Genomic DNA, 13,820 nt, shown 5'->3' on the forward strand with positions numbered 1-13,820 from the left:
TTGAAGAGGGGCATATGTTCCATGCACAAACTGACATAAATCTCATCCCACCTGTGCTTCACCAGGACATACGGGAAGTGAACGCAGCAGCAGACCTCATCTCGTCTTTGCTGGAAAAAAGGTTGGGGGTGGAAAAGTGGGGGAAGGGTGTGCAGTGTGACTAATCGTTCTCTCCTTGTACCGCATCGGATTTGGTGGTTAAGGTCAAAGTTAGACCTCAGTGCGAGGAAAGATTGGGAAACCGTGTGGAAACTTGTTAAACAGCCTCCTGTGACAAAGTATCTGGGAATGTGAGAGGAGGAACTGATTAGACTAAATGTCTCGCCAGAATGTACATAGGCTCTGATGGGAGTGGACAAGCAGCAAATCATATCTGGATACATTTTTTCCCCTCCACCAGTCTTACACACTCCGAGTCAAAAGAGTGGATTTCCAACAGACTTCATGCAGAAAACAACTGCCCGCGCTATCATTTCCCAGAGGATTCCCAAACCACTTTCCACACAAAGCTTCATTTACCAAACACAATCATACTGGTGAAACTGGACAGTTAAAGATCACAAACTTGATCTGTGTTAGAGAACAAAAGGAACCATAAAATGAAATATAAACTCAGTGGCCTCTTTATTAAGTACACAGTGTTAGCACTCTTCAGACCTGCCTCACAGACTCAACGTGGAGCTGGAAACTTTGTCGGCTGCACATCCCAAAGGTGCTCGATTGCATTGATATCTGGTGACTGTGGAGGCCATTAGTGTAAAAGATACACTGTGGGCATTATCAGCCACAGGTCTCAGGTGGGTTGTGGCATTTAGTTGCTACCACTGGGCCAAAACGTGTCATCTGAATTTTGCAGTAAAAATCAAGGTCCTCAGATCAGTTCCCAGTCTTCTGTTGTCCCATTTTGGTGAACCTGTGTGAACTGTAGCCTCAGTTTCCTGTTCTCAGCTGACAGGACAGTGGCACGTGGCATGGTCTTCTGCTGCTGTAGACTCAGAGATGCCCTTCTGCATATTTTGGTTGTAATGAGTCGTTATTTGAGTTACTCTTGCCTTCCCAGCTGACCTCTGGCATCAGCAAGGCAGAGAACCGCCGCTCACTGGATGTTTTCTCTTTTTCAGATGGTTCTCTGTAAACACTAGAGATGGCTGCGTGGGAAAATCCCAGTAGATTCAGACCCGCCATGTTTACAATCATTTAAATCTCATTTCTTCCCCACTGCGATGCTCAGTTTGAGCTTCAGCAGGTCATCTTGACCATGTCTACATTCCTAAACTGCAGTACTGCCACATGATTGGCTGATTAGATATATGGATCAACGATCAGCTGCACATTTGTACCTAATAGTGTTTTCTCTAGTCTCGACTCTGCCTAGGAAGACAGCTGCACAAATTGGAAGTTTTTTATTTGATGGTTTTTGGTTGATGTATTCAATATGAAGAACAACACGGGTGAAAAATAAGTGTGAAATGCGATGACTTGTCATTGAGTGAGCGCTGCTGTCTGTTGTTTCCGGGGTTCCCAAAAAACAATAATAACTTGTAGTTAAGAGAAAATGGCTCTCTAAACTCTGACAGTTTAAAAAAAACTACACAAAATATGTGGTCACCTCAGACACAAAGCTCCACCCACCTGCTGCTCGAACCTTCTGTTTGTGAGGGGCAGCCAATTAGAAAAATGTTTGCTTAAAGGGAGAGGAGCTAACACAGCTTGTTTCAGTGGCTGCACTGAGGCCGAGTATAAATAATGATTATTCTAAACTGTGAATCGTGTAAAGCTACTTTAGCAGAGTCCAAGAATAAACACGTGAGGCTGAAAATGTCTAACAGATGTTTGTTCTACATTTCTATTTCAGCCATCTGAATGAGATTTCCTGAGGGAATATAATTAAAGGACTCTGTACTTGATTGATGGTGCATCTTGTCTTTCTCTTTTCATTAACCTGAAAACATCACCGACTGTCTCCAAGTCTCTGGGCTGTGGAAAAGAACGGATTTTCAACCGTCTGATATCCTGCTGTTCCTGCGTCAGCGGAGCATTCCTGAGGTTAGCAGCTGATCCGTGGATCAGTGCGATTGTTACGGATGTTTAGGGACACACAAAATTTCAGGTTTGTCAAACAATCAAGCAGTTACACTGATTTAATTTAAAACAAACAAATAAACCCAACAAAAAAGTGTTATTAGGGGACATAAACCAGTGGGGCAACACTTTATAATACGGCGCATGACTCAGGGCATTACTAGCCAAGACTTTAATATATTTTATTTGAAAGTACATGTGAAAGTATTACATTAGAATACTATAAGTAATTCTAAGTACTGCGTGACATCCTGGTAATTTCCCCATCTTACATTGTAAGTACGCTGTACTTCTTGGGTGTGGGCCATATTATGGAGTGTCCTAATCTTGCCTAATTTCCAGGTATTTTACAGGAAAGGTGACAAATTATACTGCAAGTAATTGTAAGTTACTGTAAGTATGTATGACGTAACAAATTGTAAGTAGTGCATAATCACCTGGTGATTTTGTGGAAGAACAATATTTCTCCATTCTACATTGTAAGTATGCTGTACGTTTTGGGGCGGGGCTATATTATGAAGTGACTTGACCATGATTTTTTACATCGTTATTTAATAGTCGATGATGTGCATGGTGGATTTTCTTTTATTCAGTTGTCCTTTCTTACTTACACTGTACTTAAATATTTCCCCGAAAATACCCAGAGGTTAGACAGGGTCCAGCCACTCCATAACACAGCACACACCTTAAAGGTACAGCATGCTAAAAAGATAAGATGAAGTATTGTTGGTTTTTCTGCTAAATTGCCAGGAAACTATGCAGTACTTAAATTTAATGACAATTTCCTGTAAGAACCTGACTTGTTACCTCCTTATTCTAGTGTACAACCTTTAAATATTTGTATCTAAATAGAATTATCTCAATTTCAAATAAAATAAACTGAAATTCAATATAATAACAGGGGAATTACACCCTTAGTCTCAGCTGTATTATAAAGTTTTACCCAAATATGTTTAATACATCAACAGATTGAGCTAAAATTCTCTTTTCAATGCTGCTGCAAAACTGATTGTTGCAGGTTTTGAAAGCTTTGTGGACTGAATGTCACTGACTCATAACTGGACTGCTGCATGTTTTGTACTCACATTAAGCACAGCAGTCCTACTTTCCCATTCTCTCTCTCTCTCTCACACACACACACACACACACACTTTTAAAAAGAACCAAATGAGGTTCATAAATTTTAGAAGCAGCGACTACCTCCTCTCACATCACGTCCTGCAGATTTATCAATTACTCACAGCGATTTTCACCGAGGCAGTAAAGTTAAGGCCTGCGGCACAAATGCTCAACACAGTGTAAATCAGAGCTGCATGAAGCCGTGTTTGTTTGAGTGTAGAGCGAGTCTGACGAGGTCACTGATCACTCAAACTTTTCTGTGCTTGTAACTGATCCTGTGACAAACATAGTCTGACTTACAGTTTTGCCTTCCCTGCTAAACACTATCATACAAAATAAGGCAGCAGCTAATTTTTTCCTGAAAGCACACTTCCTCACCCTCAGCTCGCGTTTACCATTTGCACAGCAGACAGACTGTAGCAGCAGCTGCTGAGTCCACAAAATGTAAACCAGTTTTAATGTATGGGATTAGTAAGTCCCTAGACCCAAGCCCCGAGTGAAATACAGGCTCAAATAAACACACGCGCTCCAGCATTTGATATATATGTTATTTTTATTGTAAGGACTGAAAATTATACAATACGAGAATGTAAAACATTCCTCGGGTGGCAAATGAGGAGCTAGAACAGGAAAGGAACGTGTCAAAGAAGCAGTCGAGCGGAGAGGTGGATGGATACATGGATGTGGAGGGGAGACGCTGAACCAACATGCTGGGATCTCTCTTCTTCTGATGCCTGAGGAGGAAGGAAAAAAAAGCCATTACCAAAACGTCACAATAATGCCCCGCCCCCCGTCCTTTCATTAATAAAACAACGTTAGACAATCAAAGACAATTCAGGGCTTTATTAATTGAGCTGAAGTCATTTAATCCATAGAAGCAGTAAGAAATGACACCACTGCCCCGCGCTCTCCCCGTGGAGCTGCAGAGAGCTGGTACTGCAATCATATCACACGCAGACTGAAAAGATTCTCGTGTTTACAACATGTGAATGTTCACATCACTGAACAGCTCCGGTGCTTGTCGTGAGGGATAAATACACAATAAGCAGCGTATCCTTTACATTTGGGTTCAGAACAACTGTATTCAGTGTGGAGAGTTGATGAGATTGATGATAAATAATATGTGGTGGGCTCAACACACTGTCAGCAACAATAGTATATGATATAAAACATCTGTGAGACAGATGTGTGTAGGACCGGACCCAATCGGATCGTGCCTATTCAAATGAGGAATTTCAGAATGCCGACAAACACGTGGAAGCAAACGTTCCTGAGGGAGAAAGCTACACTTGAGATGGCCTTTAGGTGTACGACATTCGATGACCTCCCTGTACCCTTAAAGACGAGTTTCGACACCTCAGCTTTTATCCAAGATGTGGTTTGACCACCATTAGAACAGTTTCTGGGTTTTCCTGCAAACCTCTGATTCAAACTCAGTCATTTTGTTCTTTAAGCAGGTCTGAAATATGACAGAAACCACTCAGTTTAGAAGAGAGCTTCAAGGCTTACTCCTAGTAGGCTTTCAATTTATTTATATAACACCAAATCACAACAACAGCTGCCCCAAGATGCTTTATGTTGTAAAATAAAAACCCTACAATCAGATGCCCCCCTATGAGCAAGCACTAGGCGACCGAGGGAAGGAAAAACTCCCTTTTAATAGGAGGAAACTGGACTTTAAGCAAGTCACCAAACAGGCACCTGTGTTTGCCTCGCCCTCACACGCTTGTGTCCATGGATGTAGCCCTTCGCTCCATACCAGAACTCCAACGTCAGGACCACATCACTGAGTCAACCAGCAACTTTGCCTTAACTTTGATAGGTGGGACGTGTCATTGGCATTGGGAAGAAAGGAATGCTACACAGATTAGGCCAAGACCAATCTCCACATACTTCTGGAGAAGTATGCTAGTGACGGACCACGCTGGTGAGCCAGTCGAACATCTATCGCACAGTTCTGGGAGAAATGGTGACCAAAGCTCACTGCAGGCAGCAGGGGGAAAAAGCCCCAGTGCAGCACCAGCAACATCACAACACCTACTTCCAGTTAAAGTAGACATTGACTTTGCACGTATCAACAAGGACGGCCTGACAAGGATCTCTGTAGCGTTTAATCTTTCACAGCTCTCAGACCTCATACGGGACATGACATAATACGCACAGAGGCCCTAATTTGGTCAGTGACACCTCATCGGTCTCATCGCACTAAATCGCGCACACTCCTGCAGCCAATCCAACACTAACACAACAAGCAGCAAGTGATCATTAGGCGTCCAGGTTCACTGGGTAGTGCAGCGAGGGGGTTTGCCCTCTGAGGAAGGAGGCGGTGATGTTTACATTCCTCGGGCAGCGATGGGTGAAACTCTGTGATACTTTGACAGAAATGCAGACCTACTTTGTGTGTTATTATCACACAACGTTACTTCCTACGAAAACACTCAGACAGCTATGTGGGAGTGTGCCAAAGCCAGAAAGTTGTCTAGAGAGCAGTGACAAAATTAACTGTAGTTTTAACTTTTTTTTTTTACTCTGAGCAGCTGCATTTCTCTGCGTCTGCTTATGCCAAAAAGAAACATGACTTAAAAACCCATTGGAGGGTTTGGGCCTGGTCTATGTCAGCTGTTAGCTCACTGCATGGACAGGCGTTGCCTCTTAAAATCATTTAAAGCCACCTTTGTCAGTCATTCTTTAACACTCGAAAAGTTCCAAAGTTCAGAAATGATCAGCATACCGTCACTTCGGGAGCGTTTCTACTCGTCAATGTACTCGAAAGGCTCGGGCGGCTCAGGCTCCTGCTCTTCCTCTTCAATTTTTGGGCCGTGAGCTGAGACGGGCTCCACCAGCTCCTCCTCCTCCTCGCTGGTGTCCTTCATGATGATGATCCCGCCTGTATGGAGCTGGTGACATACGGAGGGAAATTAGCACAAGTCTGGAGTAACAGGTTTAAGGTTTGTATACACTTTATGGACAAAAATATTGGGTCACAGCTCTTAATAAAGATTAAAAAATGGGTCAAGCTCAGTGAAACTAAAAACTAAAATAGGAGGCTACCATGGCAACGAGCAGAGCCACCGAATACATGCAGAGCTCCAAATCTCAGCTAGCATTTGGGGTAAGGTTGGTAGTTTGATTCCCAGCCGCTCAAAAACTGTGTGCTGGGAGCTTCATGGCATCGGCTTCCATGACCATACATGTGACCCAGTACTTTTGTCCATGTGGTGTATTATATGTACTTAATACACTTTTACATATTTTTTTGTCTTTAAACTCAGGAGCCCAGTACATGACAGAGTCCCACAGTTATGTATGCAAGTCCATATTACAGATGTGCATCCAGTTTCAAACAGAGGGTCAGACACAGAAATGTATTTTAAATTCTCTTCAAGACACATTTAATAAAATATTTACATTCAGTGTAACAGTACATCTATAACAGAAGTGTAGGTATATTAGAAGTATTTCTAAATAAGCAATACTTTTGAGGATTTCAAATTAAAGGTTTACATATGCGCCCAAAAAAGTAAAAGATTACACACAAGCCAAACAGAGACCCAAAGACAGGAAGTCTTGTATTAATTTCCATATAATAGGCCTCTTAACACTGAGCAGATTTCAAGATAAGTCCTGTAAACCTCCCTTCACTTCCTAAACCTGCTTTTGGAACCTAAAACAAACCCTTAAAAGGAAAGCAGCATTACCAAAACCTTAGACAAGCAGGGACACATGTACAGTGTAGTACACTGAGCTTCGCTCGCTGGACAGAAAAATCAAACAGTACTTCCTCTTTACAGGACTGGGGTGAGTGCACGCTGTCCTGCCGTTTACTGTGGAAAACTGTCAGCGTTTACAGGAGAACCGCAGAGCTCGGGTTTATGGGCCTGGACGGGGGAGATTCTGCACTTTTGAATCGAACGAGGCCAAAATCAACCCGCGGCCTGGATCTTAATTTGAAAGATTTATATTAGAGGAAAATAATCAGAGATACTGTTACACTGTTAAATTCTGCTCTCTGATGTTTAGCACTCATTTAGAAATATCACGTGTAAATGCTGTAACTCAGGGGACATCTGAGACGTCACAGAAGCACCGATGCTATAAACAATAAAAAATAAGCAGAATGAGTACATTCAACAATCTATTTGGGTGCTGTGTTGTGGTGGAGACCTCATGTTGTTATACTGGATTAAATTTTGGTGTAATCTGTACGTGAAAATAATGACTTTGCTGACTTTATCAGTAAACGAAACTATGTTCATATTTTCTGAGAGGGGCCTAAAACCAAATGACTCAGATATTAGCAGGAGTGATGGACCGAAGGGGCTTTGACCTTAACTCGATTTGTTTTGTTTGTTTTCTGAAGCATGTCATGTAAAATCAAGTTCATAAAAAACAGAAAATGTGGATCTCAGTCCACATCTGGTGGATTTTGAGTTACCGGTTTGAAGGGCTGGTAGCGGCAGGTCTCTGGCATCGTGAGGACTTTGAGCTGAGCTGGCATCACTCTGGCTGGGTTCTCCAGGAGCTGGAAATTTGGCTCCACCTCCTTTTTCTTCTCTTCATCCTTCTTCTCTTTCTCACCTTCTTGGACCTCCTGCGAAGGAAGAATGAGGATCAGGGCCACTAGAAGTACTTACAGTATATTCATTTACTGCTTTGTCTGAACAGATCTAGTCCCTGACTCGGAATAATTTGTTTCTACTGTGAATTGGACATTATTGAGGTGTCATGGGTAATAAATTCTACCCTCCATCTTTCCATTTCTGTGAATCAGCCTGCTCTTCCTGCTCTGGCACCGCTGATGGCAAATGAATTGTCGGGCTGCTCAGCAAATGCTGGAAAACTACGAATGAGGCACAACGAGTACTGATGGATTATGAATAAGCAAATGAACCGTCTGACCCCAGTTTTAGTGGGTACCTTTCCTTCAACCGCCATCTTTGAGTTAAGCCAAATAAAATCAAAAGCCTGAGATGTGAGCGCGTAGGACGTTTCCAGGCTCGTCTCTCAGCACCAGAGCTGAGATGTAGCGTGGCAGAGAGGATCAAACACACGGCCTACACTCAGAGAAAATCCCAATGAAAGTTATACTGGCTCTTTACTGACAGGGGTGTCTGAACGCTGGCTGTGGATGAGTGAAAAGCTCAAGAGACTTTAAGAAAAGAAACAACTGGGTGTATGCTGCGGTACTCTATTCATTTTCATACAGCTGTCATTTGATTTGACTAACAGGGAAGTTTTTATTTGTTTGATGACAACAAAAGCTACAGGAGAAAAAAAAGCACAAATACTCTAAGTGCGAAAAACACACTAGTAGAAAAGATGGACTGCTGCGTGGTGACTGAAGCCAAAGGTGAAAAGCAAAGACAGACACTATATTATACGCTCACTGGCCACTTTAGTAGGTACACCTTACAAGGACCAGGCTGGACTCCTCGTTCCTTCACAGCTGCCTAATTCTTGGTGGCAAAGATTCAACAAGCACCGCATAGATGCTGCAGTCCAGTTGTGTACAGTGGGCTCAGCGTTATGTCTAAGAAACCAGTTTGAGATGACTGGATCTTTCTGAGCGTTATCCTGCTGGAACCAGATGGACAAACTGTGGTCATAAAACAATAGACACGGTTAGCAACAACATTCAGGTATGGTGTTTAAATGATGCTCAGTTGGTAGTAAGGGGCCTGAAGTGTGACAAGAAAATATCCCCCACACCCTTACACCACCAGCACCAACCTGAACTGTTGGCATAACTGAGTGCTCAAGTAGAACAGTGCTTCATACACCAAGCCTCAATCCCCCCGTCATTACAAGCACTTTTTCCTGCACCTAAATGCTTTCTAACAATCGCACTCTGATGAAAATATTGGAGGGCAACCTAGAGTTCAGTATCTTGGCTATGCTTTCATGTTGTTCACAACTAATTCTGACCCTACCATTTGAATGTGGCAGCAGAAATTGAGACTCAGTCCAGGCCATATTTTTAAACTTTAAACTTGACCAGCCCCAGTAGCCTCAGTTTGCTGCTCCTAGCTGACAGGAGTGGGACCTGGTGCGGTCTTCTGCTGCTGCAGCCTATCTGCTTCAAGGGTCAACGTGTGGCGTGTTGAGAGATGCTCTTCTGCATGCCTCAGGTGTAATGAGTTTATTGCCTTCCTATCAGCTCCACTCTGGCCTTTCTCCTCCAACATAAACAAGGCATTTTCACCCATTTTCACTTTTTCCAGAATCGTCTATAAAACCTAAAGATGGTTGAGTAGAAAAATCCAAGTAGATTCTGTAAATAAGCTTCAGACCAGCCTGCCTGGCACAACAACTACGCCACATTCAACGTCACTTAAATCATTTTCTTCCTCATTCTGATGGTTGGTTTGAACTTCAGCATTTTAATCTTAACCATGTCTACAAGCCATCTGATTGGCTGATTAGCTTTTTAACAAGCAGCTAAACAGGTGGACAGCGGGTGCAGCACATCTCGCTACAGCCGAAGAGTTTCACGATTATAAAATATAATAAATGCTTTAACTTCAACTGCAGAAATGAAGGACCTGAGTACCAACAACCAATCTTCTGTTTTCATTTAAGAAAAGCAACCTCAGCGTGGTTACGGTTCGATTTTGTTGGATTTTTCTGTTCCTGGAGGTAAAGCTGCTTTCTCCAATAATAATCAAAACAACTACAAAAAATAGTAATATCTTTAAAAATTAATATTGAACAGGGAAAAAATCACAATATGATTATTAGCAATGAATCAGGAAAGTTGGGTTGTTTTCCCCACTCACCACTTCCATCTTCTCCTCCTCCTTCTCTTTCTTTTCCTTCTCCTTCTTCTTGGCTTTGGCTGTGATGGAGAGAACAGCGGTGGATACCTGGCATGAGAGAGAGAGAGAGAGAGAGAGAGAGAGAGAGAGAGCACAGACATTTCCACGACGTCAGACGTTACCACAGACATTAAGACCTTCTACAAACATGGCTTAAAATGTACAAAACTAGTGAACCACAAAATAAATGTCTTTCATTACATTCTCCAAGGGCAGGATTGGATTGTGAAATGAGCAACTGAGAAAAAAAAAAAAAGGCCAGAGATTCTACAATAATAAACACGACGGGCAGGAAAATGATGAGTCTTTACAGGGAGGGTTCGAAATTATTTGCAAATCAATACGGAGCGGGATCAGCTTTCCTGAACTAATAATTTCAGAAAAAGGGAAAGCAAAACAAGCTGATGTGCTGCGGCGCCTCAGTGCTCACCTTCTCCTTCTCCTTCTCTTTGGGAACCTCCAGAGCTGGTGGGTAGGCGAAGGTGGAGGGCTTACAGTTGGAGCGGTACTGCACCTTAGGCATCTGAAAAAGAGAGAGGAGAATAAAAACACAGTGTAACTTAAAATGAGCTGACTGACGTTCTCGCTACAGTACAGAGCACCTGTTTGAAGCACCCTCTAAGAGACAGCCACTTAGCGTCATCTACTACAGGCTGTATTTTATAATCCTTCTTGAATGATGTTCAAGGACTTGGCACTTCCTATTCCTTCAGTTACTTCAAAACAGACACCTTTAAGCAAGGGAATCCTCTGTTACCTGAAAAAAAATGCTTGCAGAGAGGTTGAAGCTGGAGAAAGCCTGGCTTACATTAGCTCAGTCTGAACCCATTTGAATACTTGACCAGTTACACAAGAGGGGGTTGCTTGTGACAATGCTTTCCTCCTAATAGCTGCAGACTGAAACTTAAGTGAAAATGAAGAACTGCTCTGTCAGATTTACCTAGACAAACATTAAAGAGGATCTCCAGCGACAGCAGCACCAGGTCCCTTCTGTTCAGTGTAAGCCTTCACATTATAACAGCTCACTGAAACGAAATGATTTAAACTGTCTCGATGGTCCAACAGAGCACCCCTGCAGCCTTTAAAAAACACAGGGCAAGTGACAAGGATGTTCTTTTCACCGATGGTAAGGCTCAACGTCTGTGAAGGCTTGTGCTGTGCAGCAGAACTCGACCTGACAAACCTTTCCGGGGTGCGGCGAGTCTGTTAAACCCTGCTGTCCCCGGCCCTGGTTATTCAGGGATTTACACCGAGTATATTCTCTAGTGCTTTGTAACGTTGGGAATTCACAAAACCTCAAAAGGGTGTCAGTGTCCCAGGTGTCAGGTGCTGCTGATTCGGGTAGGACAGAAGAGCTTAAGCTCATCTAATACCAGTTTAACACCACAATATGTCACGCTGATCCTTTGGCACCAGAGTGCGAGTGGCAGGCGGCCAGAACAGGCAAAAAGTCAGGAGAGCCTTGTTAAGAGTCGGCTGCTGGTTACAGTTGTTCCCAAGACGAGAGGCTAAATATTTCCTGCACGACATGCAGCAATAAATACAAGCTCAGCAGCCATATTTTAGACCTCATGTTGCTGTTTCCTACATACAAAACAAGGCTCACCTATAAACACATAATAAACACATAGGTGGGGCTAATCTACCAGACACAATAGGCCACTTTAAACATGTTGTGGTTGAGGTTTGTAAATAATAAAACGCTTCGGTACCTTGAGGTCTTTGTTGAGGCCGATTATAGCGGTTGGTGTGAAGGCCAAGGACAGGAAGTGGGAAAGAGGGAACCAGAACCAGAACTGAGTGAAGACCAGCAGGCCGACCACTGACGGCATGTGAGTGTGACCCGTCCTGGACTGCAGGAAGATGGACACGTTACGTCCACCTGGACGACAGAAAGCACAAAGGTTAGAGCATTTTAGTAAAATGAGACAAGAAAGGCTTAAAGACCACGATGGCAGGTTCTCAAATTTTCTGTCACCTTTGACCCCCTAAGGAAGAACCCCTGATTATGTTAACACTGATTTAGCTGGTTTGGACTCCGATGTTTCTCTATGTTAGAGTTAATACGTTTTTAAGCTGCTGGTTCTTTTTTGATCTTCAGACGGACCCACGTGTTTACAGTCATCTCTAATGTTTCTTATGGGCCAAAGATAACATGGTCCGCAGCACTGGATATAATTTGCTACCATCATAGCCTAGTGCTAATTCCAAAATTATCAGTCGTACATTTCCAAAAAGACCCCGTTTGTCGGTGCCCACAACATAAAGGACACACTCATTTATTATTGAACCTACTTCTGCTTTATGTGCAAACCACTGATGAGAGGGAGCTCTTGTCTAAATTACAGTCTGAAAACAAGGAGAGCGCTGAAAAGCAGCAAACCTCAAGCAAGCCGCAATGATACAAATGAAATGCTGAGCGCCGCTGGTCGTCAACACCTAACATAAACAGACTGAAACCCAGGTCACAGGCTAAGTCGAGGTGAAAACGGAAAAGAAAAGGAAACTGTGCTTTGAACAATAACCAGAATGCTGATGGCGAAAACAGCTTTTTTCTTTCATGTGACACAGTTACAGTTGATAGTGAAACACATTATTTGAGACTTGGCAGAGTAATCAGATGATGAGGGAGTAAGAGGTTAACAGGGGTACAGACCAGGATGTTCACCACCCAAAGGAGCTTTGTCCTTCTGGCTTCATTTTGTGTGATCCGTTGATCTCAGGGCAGAATATAAAATATGAGGATGTGCATGGCAAGACAATTACATCCAGGAACGCATTGTCTAAAGCATCCTGCATGACAGGCCTCATTCATTATCATCAGATTTGAGCTGGACAGGGCATTAATAAGTGATCTACATCCAAAGAGGTGTGTCTGCCATCCTGAAAAGATCCCAAATGCCTTTTCCATCTACATCTGAGCAGTTACAGTTTATACACAGCTCCTTTTCAGTTTGATGTTCACCAAATAATGAAAGCAAAGAGTTAAGAGCCTTCCCCTGAGTAATTACTACAATGATTATTATCTCATGCAGCAAGTAGCTTCTCATTTATTAAACAGCCATGTTGGAAGACATCTCCCAAGGAGGTGGGAAAGATGTGATTTGTTCTAGCAGGGTCACGTAAAATGCAAAGACTAAACAGCAGCATTGTGTGGCGAAAAACAAGGTCACCTGACTGTCCGAATATGGTGAATGACCAGATTTTCCTCACGCCAGGTTTCATGGACCGGTCACCACAGAGCCCACAACTTAACCCCACTGAGAATCTTTAGCATTGTTCTGGAGGACATTTCAGAGGTGCTACTCTCCCATCAATAACACAAGAACTTGGCAACAAAAAATAAAGAAACACTGAAAGGAAATATTATATAATTTTTTTTAATTTTTTTTCTTTGTCCAGGCAGTGTATCTCAGCTTGAAGGTTCAAAAATATCAAGATGTTCTGCTGACTTCAACAAAAAGACATCTATTTATATCGTATTTTATTTTTATCTATGAAGATGGCTAGAAGGGTGATTAACAGGGGTCAAGGGTGTAACTTGAAAGAGCAAAAGAATAACAGCCCACCCAAGCAATTCTTGGATAAACAGAAGGGAGGGATGGCAGAAGACAGAAAGAGGGGGAAGAGGAAGCGCAGCCAGGATGAATTCATCATTTCTATAGAGATAAAGAGAAAACCACCTCTTTTTTTTAATGACAAGGTTACTAGGGAGTAGCCCTTCCAACTAAAAGTAATATCAGCCTAAACAATAGCACTTAAATCATCTGCTGCCCTCTTCTCCTGCAGCGACTCTAACCTGAG

The 13,820-nt window shown here is 42.7% G+C and overlaps 1 protein-coding gene across 1 annotated transcript in view; it reads right to left on the reverse strand.

The window, feature by feature from the left end:
- Positions 1-3,735: 3,735 nt before the first annotated feature.
- psmd1 (proteasome 26S subunit, non-ATPase 1) overlaps positions 3,736-13,820 on the reverse strand; it is a 36,396-nt gene continuing 26,311 nt past the window's right edge. Inside the window, exons 20-25 of the mRNA XM_084952508.1 lie at positions 11,729-11,898; positions 10,447-10,539; positions 9,978-10,064; positions 7,637-7,792; positions 5,933-6,098; positions 3,736-3,935 (exon numbers count right to left, since the gene is read on the reverse strand). Of these exons, the coding sequence (XP_084808634.1) occupies positions 5,952-6,098; positions 7,637-7,792; positions 9,978-10,064; positions 10,447-10,539; positions 11,729-11,898 (653 nt within the window). The 3' untranslated portion in view covers positions 3,736-3,935; positions 5,933-5,951. The remainder of the gene's footprint in view (positions 3,936-5,932; positions 6,099-7,636; positions 7,793-9,977; positions 10,065-10,446; positions 10,540-11,728; positions 11,899-13,820) is intronic.

The sequence above is a fragment of the Perissodus microlepis genome, chromosome 15 (assembly GCF_051167445.1).
Source record: "Perissodus microlepis isolate ML-2025 ecotype Zambia chromosome 15, ASM5116744v1, whole genome shotgun sequence".
NCBI classification, from domain to species: domain Eukaryota; kingdom Metazoa; phylum Chordata; class Actinopteri; order Cichliformes; family Cichlidae; genus Perissodus; species Perissodus microlepis.